At 34.9% G+C, this 15,052-nt stretch overlaps 1 protein-coding gene across 3 annotated transcripts in view; it reads left to right on the top strand.

The window, feature by feature from the left end:
• Positions 1 to 15,052, top strand: part of LOC137402038 (SH3 domain-containing protein 19-like) — a 36,069-nt gene that overhangs the window by 15,888 nt on the left and 5,129 nt on the right. The window contains exons 6-10 of one of the 3 annotated variants that reach the window (XM_068088508.1): positions 3,026 to 3,122; positions 7,255 to 7,361; positions 9,672 to 9,818; positions 12,237 to 12,332; positions 14,574 to 14,991. In XM_068088508.1, coding sequence (XP_067944609.1) covers positions 3,026 to 3,122; positions 7,255 to 7,361; positions 9,672 to 9,818; positions 12,237 to 12,332; positions 14,574 to 14,991 — 865 coding nt within the window. The remainder of the gene's footprint in view (positions 1 to 3,025; positions 3,123 to 7,254; positions 7,362 to 9,671; positions 9,819 to 12,236; positions 12,333 to 14,573; positions 14,992 to 15,052) is intronic. The other 2 variants (XM_068088509.1, XM_068088510.1) reach the window with 2 other exon arrangements.

Genomic DNA, 15,052 nt, shown 5'->3' on the forward strand with positions numbered 1-15,052 from the left:
TAAAACTCCGTATATCACTCTGTATATCACTTCGCATATCACTTCGTACATCACTTCGTATATCACTTCGTATATAACTTCGTCTATCACTCCGTATATCACTCCGTATATCACTCCGTATATCACTTCGCATATCACTCCGTATATCACTTCATATATCACTTTGCATAAAACTTCATACATTACTTCGTATATCACTCTGTATATCACTTCGTATATCACTCTGTATATCACTCCGTATATCACTTCGTATATCACTCCGTATATAACTTCGTCTATCACTCCGTATATCACTTCGTATATCATTCCGTATACATACCGTAAAGCCTCTCACTGAATGCCATGGCGCTCTATTTTCCAACCTTTCCTCTATAGTGGCAGTCCATTGGAGACGGCGGTCAAATAGAGGCTGGCAGTCTATTTTTCAATTGGCTCGTCAGAAATTTCAGAAGATAATTTAGCCCTATTGCGGGCGAAGTTTATGTCACCTTTATTTTGCTCCCATTTTTCGGTGGAGCGATATTAAACTTTTTGGATGCAATAAATCTGCTAACTTACCTTTAACTTGTCAAAAATCTCTTAATAATGTGCATCGAGAAACTGAGAAATATCTCTACCAGTTGATATCTATTGCTTGCAATTAACCCGATATTATAGACTGTGTCTTTTGCAATTTGTTGACATTTTCAATTTTTATTTCGTTTTAAACTTGAAGGTATATTTTTATTATATATATATTTAACATTGTTGAATAACAGCTCATAGCACTCTTTGATATGTTTGCTACTGTTTGCAGCCAAAACTAGCTTTTTATGTGTAATAGAAGCGGAGTTATGAGCATCGATTAATTGTAAGCCGTGTTACGATAGCCACCAGGATGCTATTAAATAACATGCTTTAAATCTGCATATTTACAGTGTGTAAGTTATACAATAGTAATCTATCAAATGATACAAATATATATTCATGAACAAGTGACATAAATAAATCATACTTATATTACATGCAGAAACAAAAATTAACAGTTTTAAAACAAAAATATTTTTATCGTTTGTTCGGTTAGCTGTGTTCTGATTGTTGCTTTTGATGGAACGAACATCTTCTAGTTGTCCAATACTTTCAACAATGTCATCTAACCTCACCTCTTCTTCTGCACTGCTGAACTAATCGATATTAGCATCCAAACAATTTTTAGCAGAGCAAAACTTTCACATACTGCATTCAGCACTAACGCAACGTGTAAAAGTTTGCTTAGTAAACTTAACATCTAATCCAAAACTTGCGAGCCGGTTTTTATACCCATGTTCTTAAAAGTATTAGGACCACGTTAAACAAGGAAGCACTATTAGCCTGAGACACTAATTATTTCTATGGCGTTGCTTTGAAAGTTTACCTACCATCGTAAGTTTGTCGTTTTTGTTTATATGTAGGCTACTTCGAAGTAGAAAGACTGCGTTAGAAAGAGAGCTACCACTAGCCTGAGACTGTTATTGATTACTCCTATGGTATTGCTTTTGAAGTTTTAACGGAAAAAAATGAAAAGCTGTGGAATTGGACGACGGAAGAATTAATTTTTATTGATATAAACGATTTATATTAATACAATTTTATGGACACTTCTACTGGACAGTTTGTATTATGGGCTCGTAAAGATCAAGTGATGTCAGTGGCGGTCAAATGGAGGTGGCGTTCAATTGGAGAGTGCCGCTCTAATTTTCAACCCTTCCCTGAAGGTGGCGGTCAATTGGAGGTGATGTTCAAATAGAGGTGGCGTTCAAGTAAAGGTGGCGTTCGATTAAAGGTTTTACAGTAACTCCTTCATATATCACAGATATGTTTTAATCCTCAAGTACCAGATATCTAAGTTGTGATGATTTTATTTTGTCTTTCCCAAAAAATGCGCTCAACAATTATATTGTCGAGTTTCTAAATATTTTGTCTAAGGAGATAAGATGTATACATAAACTCAGCAGTTTCAAGTCTTCCTTATATAAACCCTGTTTTTGCGTTTATGGCACCGCATGACAATAGCTTTTTTATTTATTTTTTTAGGGCCTTATATGTAAAATATGTTTTTATAAACATAAATATCGATTACTCTATGAAAGCATATATACATTGGTGATATGTAATGACCTTGTGTTGGTCAGCAAACTATAACTGTTCAGAGTCTCCTAATTTTATGCTTGTACGTTCTTATTGTCTCTCTTGTGATTTACGCCTTGAATTTTTTTTAAATTTGAGGTGATGCACAGCTATTTTGCCTCTCTTTTAAATATCATGCAGTTGAAATTTCTGAAGTAGTGTTTTGTCTTTTTGCTGTTTTATCATTGGAAATGATAGTTTTCTAAGATATAATATGAAGACATTTGTTGACAAAATTTAGCTTGTTTTTTGTTACAAATTACATTGAACCATTTAAATGTTTTTTGTAACTATTAAATCTGCATTATTATTATTATTATTCTTTACTATTTATGTTCTTAGTTATTTACATTTGTGGAATTTACCCAATGTTTTCAATGTGTGAGGATTAGGACTATTACAGAACAGACTGTGTCTGGGTAAAACCAATGTTTTCAATGTGTGAGGATTAGGACTATTACATACAGAACAGACTGTGTCTGGGTAAAACCAATGTTTTCAATGTGTGAGGATTAGGACTATTACAGAACAGACTGTGTCTGGGTAAAACCAATCAAATGCCTCTACTGCCTCTAAATATACTTCGACTATATTTGAATACTTCAAATCTCCCCCCATTCATTTTGAGGCCGTTTTCTAACTTAAAATTGATGGTTATATATTTTGCTTATCAGCATTTTATAAAGTGTAACTATGCCGAATCATTTGTTTCAGCTACTAGATCGCTGACTTTGGTAATCAGCAAAGTCAGCATCTGTAAACTGCTGTCAGATAAATTAGTTGATTTTATGAAATTGATAAACTTAACTAAAATCGTCCATTCCTGCATGTAAGTGTTTATTCCTTCCCGTCGCAATTATTATTTCTTCTTATACTTCAGGTTTCGTCAAATTCCAAGCCTGCTACCGCTGCCAACATAACCATAAAGAATGACAGAAACAGCACTCGTGTAGCCAATAACAACTCTCCTATAAATGGTAACTGATTAGGTGTATATAATACGAGACTGTTTCCTATGCTGCAGGCTCCATTTGTTGATTGGAGACCTCCTGATTTGATGCCAAGGACTAGATAGTGATTAGCTTTGGCTATTCTGTTATCCGACGTATCACGTTTGATGAGGTTTTAGATTTTAGAACTGATGAAACTTCATGTGAAGAACAGTCAAGGTTAATTTTTTAACATTTTAAATTCAAATCTACTTTTATTGTGTAACAATAACAACACACTAGAATTTAGTTTTGACCAAGAGGGACAACGCCTAAAAAGGTGACAACTCCTAAAATGGCAAAATCAACCTAGACTAGGTGTAGTGGCCAGAGCTTCCCGAGTTTAGCCCTTTTACTGCCTCCTGTGAGTTTATGCGAAATCTACGATCGACTGCCATGGGAACTTTTTTGCGAGTTTTAATGTGGTTCTGTAGTCACTGAACATTATTGATTCATGACAACATGACCAGCCATCTTTGGTACTTTCTATGGTAATGACAGTGATGTCTGAACATTTCTTTCAAAAATTAGCCTATATGTGCGAAGCATATTATAATCTTTGATCAAAAGTTTCAAAGTCAAAAACATACATTTTTTTCTAACAATCAAACTTTTTAGTTGTAATCTGGCCTCTGCAAGCGCCTTCCGTGTTAGAAAAAGAACAGCTTTTGTTGATGACTTTATAGCCAATTCAGTTTCAGACGTTAGTGAATATTCCGATGAGTCACAGAACTCACTCTGATGGTGATGAAAGTGTTGTAAGAGTAAGGAACATTGTAGAGAATCGTAATAGCTTTGTAGCGATCGTAACTTCACATACGTTTGCAATTGCCAATATATTAATACATATAATTTGTTTGTGTAGTTCTGTTTGTTAACATGTTGCCAACATAAAACATGTAACAAGACTGTTCTAGATAGTGTTTGAAATTGAAAAAAGTATATACATATCATGCTGCAAAATCGGCAATTGAAAATAAAATGACTGGCAGTAGGCTGAAAAATAAATTTGTAAATGGGCAGTGAAGGGTTTAACAGCTGTTTACATAAGCAGCAAAAGCTCACTTTTAGAGCTTGATGTTTCGTAAACTATTATTACGGTTGATTTTCACCATAGGGAATTGGCTTATGCCTAGGAGGACTGACAGGATAACATGTGAGAGTTAATAAACCAGCCATAGAGGTACTGACCCATTATAGATCTATGTAACTGTCCCATAAAGTTATTCAATAGCACTAGATCTACTGATTTATGATAGATATCATTTTTGTGTATTTCAAAGGTTTGATATATTTGTCTCACAACCATAGATGTACTGACATGGCATAGATCTACGAAAATCTACGATGTCATGTGGTTAAAAATGATTATCAATCAACAATGGATGTACAGTCATACATCGACTTACGAGCTTAATGCGTTCCGAGACTGAGCTCGTATGTTAATTTGCTCGCATGTTGGTGCAATTTATTTATATATAGAACAATCAAATATATATTGATTGGTTTCCATACTCTAAAAAATGCAAATAAAACACTCAAAACAAGATATTGTAACAGAAAGAACATGTTGGTTATTGTCCTAACTTACCACATGTTTTCAAAAAGCAACAAATAAAAAATAATGCAAGGAAATGCGATTAATTAAAATGTAAAATTAAATACATACAATAGCAGCTAACGCTAGCATTTGCCAGGGAGGGAGATATAAGTTATCCTTCATTACGACAGTTGACTTTGATAAATCTGGATTTTATCAATGTCTTAAAAGACAAACTTAAAAGCAAACCTAAAAGCAAACTTTCATTTTCAACTTAACGTAATTAAAATTTCTTCGGCGTTCATAGTTTGAAGTTTCTCGCTGGTTAGCTAATTTTTCCTTTGTTTCGCTTTCACGACCAGCCGGCCGTTTTAAGATAAACCTACCTAAGGACGTTTGCCTTTGTCGCCCTTTCAACATGTTGCAATTAGGACGAACACAGGTGTCGTCACAAAGGGTTAATGCACGACCACTAGCCAGCTTGTCCGAATGTCTATCTTTATAGTTTTAATGTAGCCTGGGCATGGCTCTCGTGGGGATTGGGAGAGAGAGCCTGGGACACATGGCGGAAAAAAGTTAAGATAACTTCGGCAAAACGAGCGACATATGTTACATATGACGCTCAGACTGATACTAATGAAAGCGTGTCGATAGATTCCGATCTCATGATGTATTAGATGTGACGCGTTTAAAAGCCTATCGTCACGGTAACGTGACTTGATCTAGTGAAAGGCCCTATGTTTTTGATAGACTGGGTAGTTAGGCAATACCCCGTTTGATAACAAAACGATAAGAATCGTAGATTACTATTCTCTTGCGTTTTCACGTTTGCGGTTTCATTTCATTTACTGATAAAAAATGGAGCAATTAAAAAATCATCTATCAAAGTTAGGCATAGTCACGCTGAGACCAAAACAGTCTCAAGCTTTACAACATATTATCGTAGGTTTTGACTAATTTATAGTTCTTTCTACTAGCTTCGGAAAGAGTATTTGCTTTCAGATGGCACCGTTTTGCAGTGGTAGGTCCATAATTGTCCATAGTTGTTCATAATAACTGTCGCAAGTAATCACAATACTCGCGAGTAAAATAAAACTGAGATTACTTTTTACTAGATAAACTTTTCTTTACTAGCAGCGTGCGATTCATTTTTGTTGTTCTATTGCTATTCGTTTGTATTGTTATTGTGAAAATATTTTATTCAATTGATTTAATTTTTGATTACAATTAAATCAAAACCTAATTAATTAAACATATGAAATAATATAACTCCCGTGATTGATTTATTATGCAACCAACATTTCATACTTACCAACCAGCGTTTGTTTGCTGCCAATTCAGATTAAAAATAATACATAATACTCGCGAAGATCATAAAAAAGACCGTCACATGATACTCCTTCTGAAATAACGATTGTGATATTAGCCACTGCAGAAGTCGACTTTTAGAGTTGTCTTCCCCGCGTGTTGCTATGTGTCCCAGGCTCTCTCTCCAAATCCCCCACGAGAGCCATGCCCAGGCTAGTTTTAATGGATAGCACCGGCCTTTTCACATAGCATCGTTTCAGTACGCTGTCACCGGCCAATTGTTTATCTTTTATCCAATGCCTGAGCAGTTTCTCCATCAGCCGTCGTGAAGATCGCTGTGCCGTTTATAAACTATGGTTAGTCCTTTTGCGAACTAAATGCCCTGAATATAATCTTTCTGTTTGATAATTGTGGATGTATTTCTGTCAAATTGCTGAGCTAGCTCAATCACGCATACACATTTCGCATATTTTTCAATAATTTTCCGTTTAAGATCAACTGTTATCATTTGCTTTTTCTTTGCATTATCTTTCATTTTACTGGCAAACTTTCGGTCAACGCACAGTACTTTTAATTCACATAATTCTGCGCTGAAAATCGCGCAAAAAAATACGGTACAAAAGTATAACCTGAGCAGTTGAAAAATACAGAGTGATGCTGTTCTCATAAAACACCTCCGGCATACTTGGCAACTGACTCAAGTGCTCGTATCTCAAACATGGCTCGTATGTTAGTGCTAACACTTGCTTAAAAGCTAGCTCGTATCTCAAGTTTCTCGTACGTTGGAGCACTCGTAAGTTGAAGCATTACTGTACTAATTTGGGTAGACCTATTGTCAATGAGTAGTGAAGTTACAATATAGTTTTTAATCAAGCTTTCATTAGATCTAATCATTTCTAGATTTACTGTACTAGAAATACAATGTGTGCATTAACATCAATAGAGTTAACAACATTAATAACATCAATAGAGTTAACCTTGCTAGTATTTTATGCTTTTTCCAAGTTTTACTTCATTATATTTGTGTTTACCTTTTAAATAGTTTTTATTTCATAAAAAGCCATCTTTATTTCATATTAGAATGAAGCATGCTTATATGTTTATACTTGTACATGTGTTATATGTCATGTATGTTCATGGAATACTAGCAATTTGTTAAGATTGTTAACTATGTTGGTTTTAGAATGATCACACCGAGTGTTTGTTTTTCATAGATATAATGTAGGGATGTATAGGCTGGCTCTACTATTTGTCTTTATTGTTTACTCACAGTTGACGGCATATCGGCAAACACAGCTCCTAGAAAGCCAACCATTATACGACCTACTAGACGACCAGTCAACGATCATCACTCTGACACTGACTCTTTAGTGACAAAGGTAACATTGCTCATCTCAAACATCATGCAATGATAATGCAACTCGAGTCCAGCCTTCTGGCTAAATGCTTTCGGTTATCATATTTATTGGTTTATCCATTAAATAATTAATTTAGGGTAAACTCTAGTGCAGTTTATGAATTGTTTCTACATTGTTATTAGTTTTGCTATGTTATTACTCATCAGTTGGGGGAGCTGTAATAGTACCAGAGTGGTGTCATAATACCAGAGTGGTGTCATAATACCAGAGTGGTGTAATAATACCAGAGTGGTGTCATAATATCAGAGTGGTGTCATAATATCAGAGTGGTGTCATAATATCAGAGTGGTGTCATAATACCAGAGTGGTGTCATAATACCAGAGTGGTGTCATAATATCAGAGTGGTGTCATAATTTCAGAGTGGTGTCATAATATCAGAGTGGTGTCATAATACCAGAGTGGTGTCATAATACCAGAGTGGTGTCATAATACCAGAATGGTGTCATAATACCAGAATGGTGTCACAATACCAGAATGGTGTCATAATATCAGAGTGGTGTCATAATATCAGAGTGGTGTCATAATATCAGAGTGGTGTCATAATATCAGAGTGGTGTCATAATATCAGAGTGGTGTCATAATATCAGAGTGGTGTCATAATATCATAGTGGTGTCATAATATCATAGTGGTGTCATAATATCATAGTGGTGTCATAATATCATAGTGGTGTAATAGTGGAGTGGTAAAAACTAATTAAATAAAGTAATACCCAGTTAGATAAGGTTTTGTTGTTACTTTTTCTTGAATACACACAAATGGAATTGTAGCCTCAGCATTGCATAGAATCTAAAATAGACATAAAATAACAGAAAATATAGATACATGAGTAATGTACTCCAATGGACTTACGCTATGCACTTTTTGTGCTTTTTTAGGTTTTATTTTTTATTACTCGCCTTTTCGACTCTGTTTACAAAACTAGAACTTTTCAAAAACTACCATTTCTTAAATCACTTTGATTGTGAAGTGAGTGTGTCAATCATTCGTTCAAATTACACATTATAAGTTGACATCGTAAGTTGGCAAATTCTTATGTTGAGGTGATGGTGGTAGAAGTATGGCTATATAATGGAAAGTATTTTTTGCCTCAATAAGCTTCTGTGATGCTGCTAATAGTTGGTTTAAACACAATTACGTTCAATTCAGAGTCTTTACAAGCACGTATTGGCTAAGACTTGGTTTTAACAATGCTAATAATGCCTGTGGACAGAGGAAATCTAATATATCTTGAGATCACTGTACTCACCACACTTTTATACAATCACTTTAATAGTGGTAATAATAATGGCTTTAATAAACTATACTTGAAAATCGACATGTAAAAATAAACACTCGAGGTTTCTAGATTTGCAATCTGGATTTCTGTGATTATTAAATGCAGCTTATAGTAAACATAAAAATATATTTGATATTTGCCTTTGTAGATTTAGTAAAATGATTCTACCTGAATAGAAAGCAGCATTTCTGCATCAAAAAAGAATGTAGGGTTTTCATATTGTTTGAGCAAAAAACCATAATTCATTACAGTGTTTGTATCATCTGGTTAAAATATTGTTTGCCGTGTTTTCAGAAATGTTTGTCTTTAGGTAACCTTATAGTTTCCACCTATAAACAAACTTGTCTTTATGCCTCACTATGGTAGCCCCTAGTAGCACCCTATCTTGTTCATGTATGTTGGAAACGTGGCACTACAGGATATACTGATAGCTCACTATGGCTGTCATTTACTCTAACTAGTTATGTGTGTTTACATAAGTTTACATAGAGTTTACATAGAGTTTGCATAGAGTTTACATAGAGTTTACATAGAGTTTACATAGAGTTTACATAGAGTATCCTGAGAAGACTTCAACTCTTTATATTCTATGGATATTTAAACCCTTGCTGCCTCGAAAAATTTTTTGTATTCACCATGAATAAGAAAGAACAGAGGAGTTATTGTTTATTGATTTAGATGATAATATATGGATAACATTCAACTTTCTTCTCACCTGCGTTACTGTCAAGTTTGGCATAGTGCTGTAACCATTACATGTCAACTCGGTAAAAAGAGTTAGGAACTATCTATGTTATTTTGAGAGCCTATTATGTGGATGAGAAAAAGGTTTCTACTTCAGTAAATCTAAGTTACTAACATACACCCTATAAATAATTAATCATGTCTGTCCACTCCCTCACCTTTGTTGGGTACGTCCGTTAACACTCTTTTGGTTATATTCACTAATGCTTGCTGAAGGTCAGGTGCTAGTGCCATCTTCTCTGTCTCTAGGAAAATAACTTGCCTCCTAAGGTTGCAGCAGTCAGTGTTAAGGGCAATGTAGCTCCACCCCGACCTCTTCCTATCACAGCAACAGCAAAGCGAGAGCCTCCAAGCTCACTTCCAATTAAGAAAGACCCTTGGAATCAAATAGCCAAGGTATCATAAATATTTGACATTGTTGATTTTATGCTGTTAAACAAACAATATTGTACATCCTTTATTCACATGTGAAAATAAGACAACTTACATGCTCTTTGATGAAATTTTGGTGAAATAAACAAGAACACAAGTCTCAGCAAAACCTTTAATGCATTTTAAATTAAATGTACTTTATTAAACATACCGGTATATGTGGCAAGCTTCAAGAAAGTTACCGTTTGCAATGTGGGTTATTGTAATTTTGGTATGCTATTTCATTTTGGAGTTATGTTCACATTGTACTATCTGCACATCCTTGCACCAAGCATACTAAAGAACTCAAAAATGCTCCCACCAATCATTTGTGACTACTAAAATGTGTGAACACTGTTTTCTACTTGATGTTAGTAACTAAGTTAGATGCTGTATTCTTCACAGACTTCTAGTTTTTCTCTGTTTTAACCTTTCTATTCACCAAAAACATGGCTCAGATTCAGTATATTTTGAAAAGAAATCTGACTGAGACATGATATTTAAGATAAGTGTTAACAAAGTCTAAACAGCATTTGAATTTCTGTTAAATTCAATTTAGTCAGCTGCTCTGTAACCAATTCAACTGTTCCACAAAACAGTGTGTGAACAAAGAGAGATAGTTCTTGTATGTTGATTGTCATAAAGGCATGAAGCTAAGTTAAAATTACTAAAAATTAGCTAATAAAATGAACTGACTAAATATTGTTATGCTTGTTGTTACCTTAAAAAGTTATAAATATGTTTACTTAATGTGAATGATTGATCTATAATCGACGATCAACAAAATTGTTACGATCCATCTATGGCCTGAATAACTGAACAAGAGATAAAAAACTAACTTAATGACATTACTTCTTCGCCTTCTGTTTAAGCCTAGTGGTCTAAGAGGCCTGACTTGCAAACAAATTGGGGGTTCAATTTCCAAAAAAGGCCACTAACGGAGACAGGAATGATATTCAACCTTAAATTGCTCTCTGTAACTGGCTATGTCTCCAGTAACAGTTTACTGTAACAGTTCTTGAGACACCTTGAAGGTTGACTTGCAACAAAATTCACATTACAGTTATTTGGTATCAAAAGATTCACCATGTCTTACTCTGCTGTGTTGTCGGTGCAAAATATATGGAAATGTGATTACAAGCTCTTAAAAGCTCAAAAACGAAACGCCGCCGTAGATTGGAATTCGTTTATTTCTCTGACGTAGTCATGACAGTTTGGTTATTGTCTTGTCACCTGATGTTCTCACAAGAATTGAAAGGCCAATAAAAAGCTCAATATAAACTTATCGTAGCACTAGTTTATGACAAACACTTCGGGTTTTACCGAAGACCCCGTATCAAATATAGATGCTCGCTACTTAACAGTTTTGTTTCGGTTTGGTCTAATCGGGAAGTAGTAATCTGATCATGTGACCCAATACTTCGAAAATAATTTTTGCAGCACTTTTCGATTATCACAAGTGACCAACAGGCTCATCATGATTATCAGACAATGATATGTACTTCTTCGAGGTAAGGTTAAAAAATTAAATGAATTTTTACGGTAAGTTATAACTATTAAGATATCACTGCTAAAAGTGACAGCATTACAATGATGATAAAACAGACGCGTAAGAACAATAGACGTGGTTTTATTGAATGCGTGAAGTATATTTGTGAAAATATTTCGACGAATAAGGTTGCATGAAAGTGTCAACAGAAATCATCTACCACAACTACGTCACATTTGAGTCGTTTTAAAAAGAGAATCCAAACTATGGCGGTCTCGTGTGGCTGCGATTAACTGTTCGTTTTTTAGTTTTTAAGAGCTTGTAATCACCATTCCACATATTTTGCACCTACAACACAACAGAGTAAGACATGGTGAATCTTTTGATATCAAATAACTGTAATGCGAATTTTGTTGCAAGTCAACCTTTAAATTGCCCTCTGCAACTAGCCTTGTATCCAGTCATGGAGGTTCCCTCGCCACTGGACTTAGATATGTCCAGCCAAGATTACGGAGTCTTTGTTTGTATAACAAAGGCTCTTAACAACACACACACAGTCTCTGTTTGTAGTAAGCTAACGTTTTACTCTATCTTTAAGGGATTGCTCCCACCCAGTGTTTGTATCCAGTCGTATTAGGATTGAAACCATTGTTTATTTAGGTTGAACAGAATTACTCGTGTAGATAGTGCTTTTTGCATTGATTATACTCCGAATTGTTTTTAATCTGGGTTAAGTAGGAACCACACTGTAAATTTACTGTTCAAAGAAAGCTTTTTTGGAGTCGTCTTGTCATTGCTTATTGGCATAGATCTATGATAGGCAAATTATGCTGCTGTCATTGGTGGTCGGTCTGTGAACACCCACATTTTTCATCGCTTGATTTGCTGCTAACTAGTTGGGCTAACATTTCCAGGGACCTGGTCCTACTGATAATCTAGCTTTTAGCTCAGGAGATACTCCACCTCCTCGGGCTCATACTCTAACCCTCTTCTCTTCTTTAACACCTCGGGTAAGTTTTGGTAATGGAATTCAAATTTATTCTATTTCTAAATTTGTAGCTTATCATGTTACAGGGTGAGGATTTCGTTGATTTGAAAGGCTAATTTTAAAGTCACGATTTCCGCAAGAACAATCCATTCCCGGGTTTGGAAACAAAAATTTGATATTTTGTCTCGGATGCCAAGCGAAAGTTTGAAACTTGAACACTCCTCGGATGAGATATGCAAAGTAAACCATACAACGTGGCGCAGTTGCCTCAATCGCTCTTTTATTCAATCGTTGTGGTTTATGTAACTTTTACTAGTACTTTTTGTTTTGCTTACTGCAATAGTATACTATTTTAATTTTCTATTTTTGTTAAATAAGAACCATTCAAATTATTTTTACACTTTTTTGTTTTATGGATAAATTTGAGGGAAAGAGACAGAGTAAAAGCTGCTACACAATTGAAAATACACTGCATGTCATATATTACCTGTTCTGTTATAGGTCTTGACAACTATAACGTAAAATCGATGATGTAAAAAATTTTCTTTTAGTTTTAGAAAGGATTTAAATTATTTACATTATCTGTAAAGAAAAAAATTGTTTAATAATTCTCACAATTCACTTTCAGAACAGATTTCTGAAACGTAGTGTTTGGGTAACGAGGTTAAACTGTATATAATAGCAAAAGTTTATAAAATCAACAAAGTTTGTCAGGTCTTCTAATTGACTAGCGTTTCTGGCTAAAATACAACACAGTGTTACTAGCGCTATCGATAGTCTCAAATAAAGGGTAGTTTTAAATTATTTGTAGTTTTGTAACATAAAAACTGGTACTGGTTAGCTCTAAAAAGTCACATACACTCAAACATGGATAACTCGCCCACGGATAGCTCGAACACATGGTTAACTCGAATGGTTTCTTTGGTCCGTTCCCACGTAATGATAAATTGCTATAGATAACTCGACCTCAACTTTGTTAACTCGAACAGTTTTTTTTGCCTAAAGGCTACTGAGACGGTTGTTATCGCTTTAGAAAATCACTTTATTCCAAGTCATAGAGGTAAACCTGAACTTTTCGTAAATCATAGGCGTCGTTATTACCACCGTCGGCAAAATATTTTTGTCAATGACTTTTCTAAAGGTTTGGTGAATTTTGATTTTTACCAAACATCCGCTTAGCGATCGCCTTTCGGAGGCATGCAAAAGTGAGGTGACCTTCGCATAAACTTCAAGAAAAATCGGCAAAATTGATTTCGGTTAAAACGCTCAAAAGAAAAAGATGTCTTTTCTTCTGAGCATTTCAACAACGATCACGTTTTGCCAATTTTAATCTAAAAAACGTCTTGGCAATAACATCACCTCAAACAACAAAACAACCTCAAGTAGATAGAAAAATCTCCTATACTTTTTGATAAAAAAGTTTTAAACTTTACATTAGAAGCATTTAATTTGAAACAAGCCATGTATGCTTTTGATTTCTATTATAGTTTGTATATGTGCATGTATTTACTAATAAATAGATAAATACATAGACTTGTGACAGTGCTCTGATAATTTGAACGCTCTGATAACTTGAAAACTTTCGCTTGGTCTCGTGAAGTTCGAGTTATCCATGTTTGACTGTAGTTCTAAAGTCTCTACAAGTCAACACTTTCAACTAAAGTTAGCATTGTTATTATTTTATTTTCTTTAGAATGCTGAAGAATTAGTCAAAATAATGGTTTTCCTACATGGAACAGTTTAGCCTTGCATCTGACGGATGCAATAAATTCTATGATGTAAATATTCCTAAATACATTTTAGCCTTGGAACCTTACTCTAGTTTGACGGCTTGTAAACAATGCCTCTAGTTTGACGACTTGTAAACAATGCATTTAGAACTAATTACTGATGAAAATACATTTTATACTCTGCTTAAAACTGGTGATTTTTAATCAGTTGCAAGTTAGACATTATGGTTATTTTCAATGTATTTATTTGGTGTGTTTACTACATTAAATAGGGACAAAGTTGTTATAGACGCTATTTTCATAAAGAGGCATAAAATGGTTAGTCTGATTCTTTATGTTTGCTCTTTGTTCAGTCTGCTGTCCTGCTTCACAAGATATATAACGAGCACCTGTGATCATTTGCCATGAAACTGGTGTCGTCTTATTGTATGTCCAATTGTTGAGTAAGTGTCTGTGTTTCGTGTAAGGTACTCCATAGTCTAATCAAACGATGTATATTAAACATTAGAACTAGTTCCTTCCATCTTTGCCAGCAAGAGGTCTCGGCAACAGAACTGTCCAACGGTCTGAAGAACACTGTCTCAAAGCGAACTGACTCCCCAGGTCGCCCTCCTTCCCCAAAACCAACGAAAACAATTATGGACCAATCGTTGGACAACTCTTTGGCGGATGTCCTTCAGCCCACTCCTACGACCTCACCTGAAACTGACAATAACAAACCGGTGGAACCCAGTATGTTTTTTCACACGGAGTCCAGTGAACAAACACCATCAGTCAGTAAACCTTCAGCGCTGCAACGAATATATGAAGCAAAAAAAACGCGAGAGGAAAAGAATCCAGATAAGTACAAGCACAGACAGGACTGCTATGTTGACAAGCCTAATGTAGACATGAACTTCTGGAAACCATCTGATCATTCCCGAGACGAGGAGTTTTCTTCTCGAGATACAGGTGCATATACTACGAGTGCTACTTAAATTATATTGGAAAGCTTAGCCATATTAACAATGGA

Source organism: Watersipora subatra, chromosome 8 (genome assembly GCF_963576615.1).
Source record: "Watersipora subatra chromosome 8, tzWatSuba1.1, whole genome shotgun sequence".
Taxonomy (NCBI): domain Eukaryota; kingdom Metazoa; phylum Bryozoa; class Gymnolaemata; order Cheilostomatida; family Watersiporidae; genus Watersipora; species Watersipora subatra.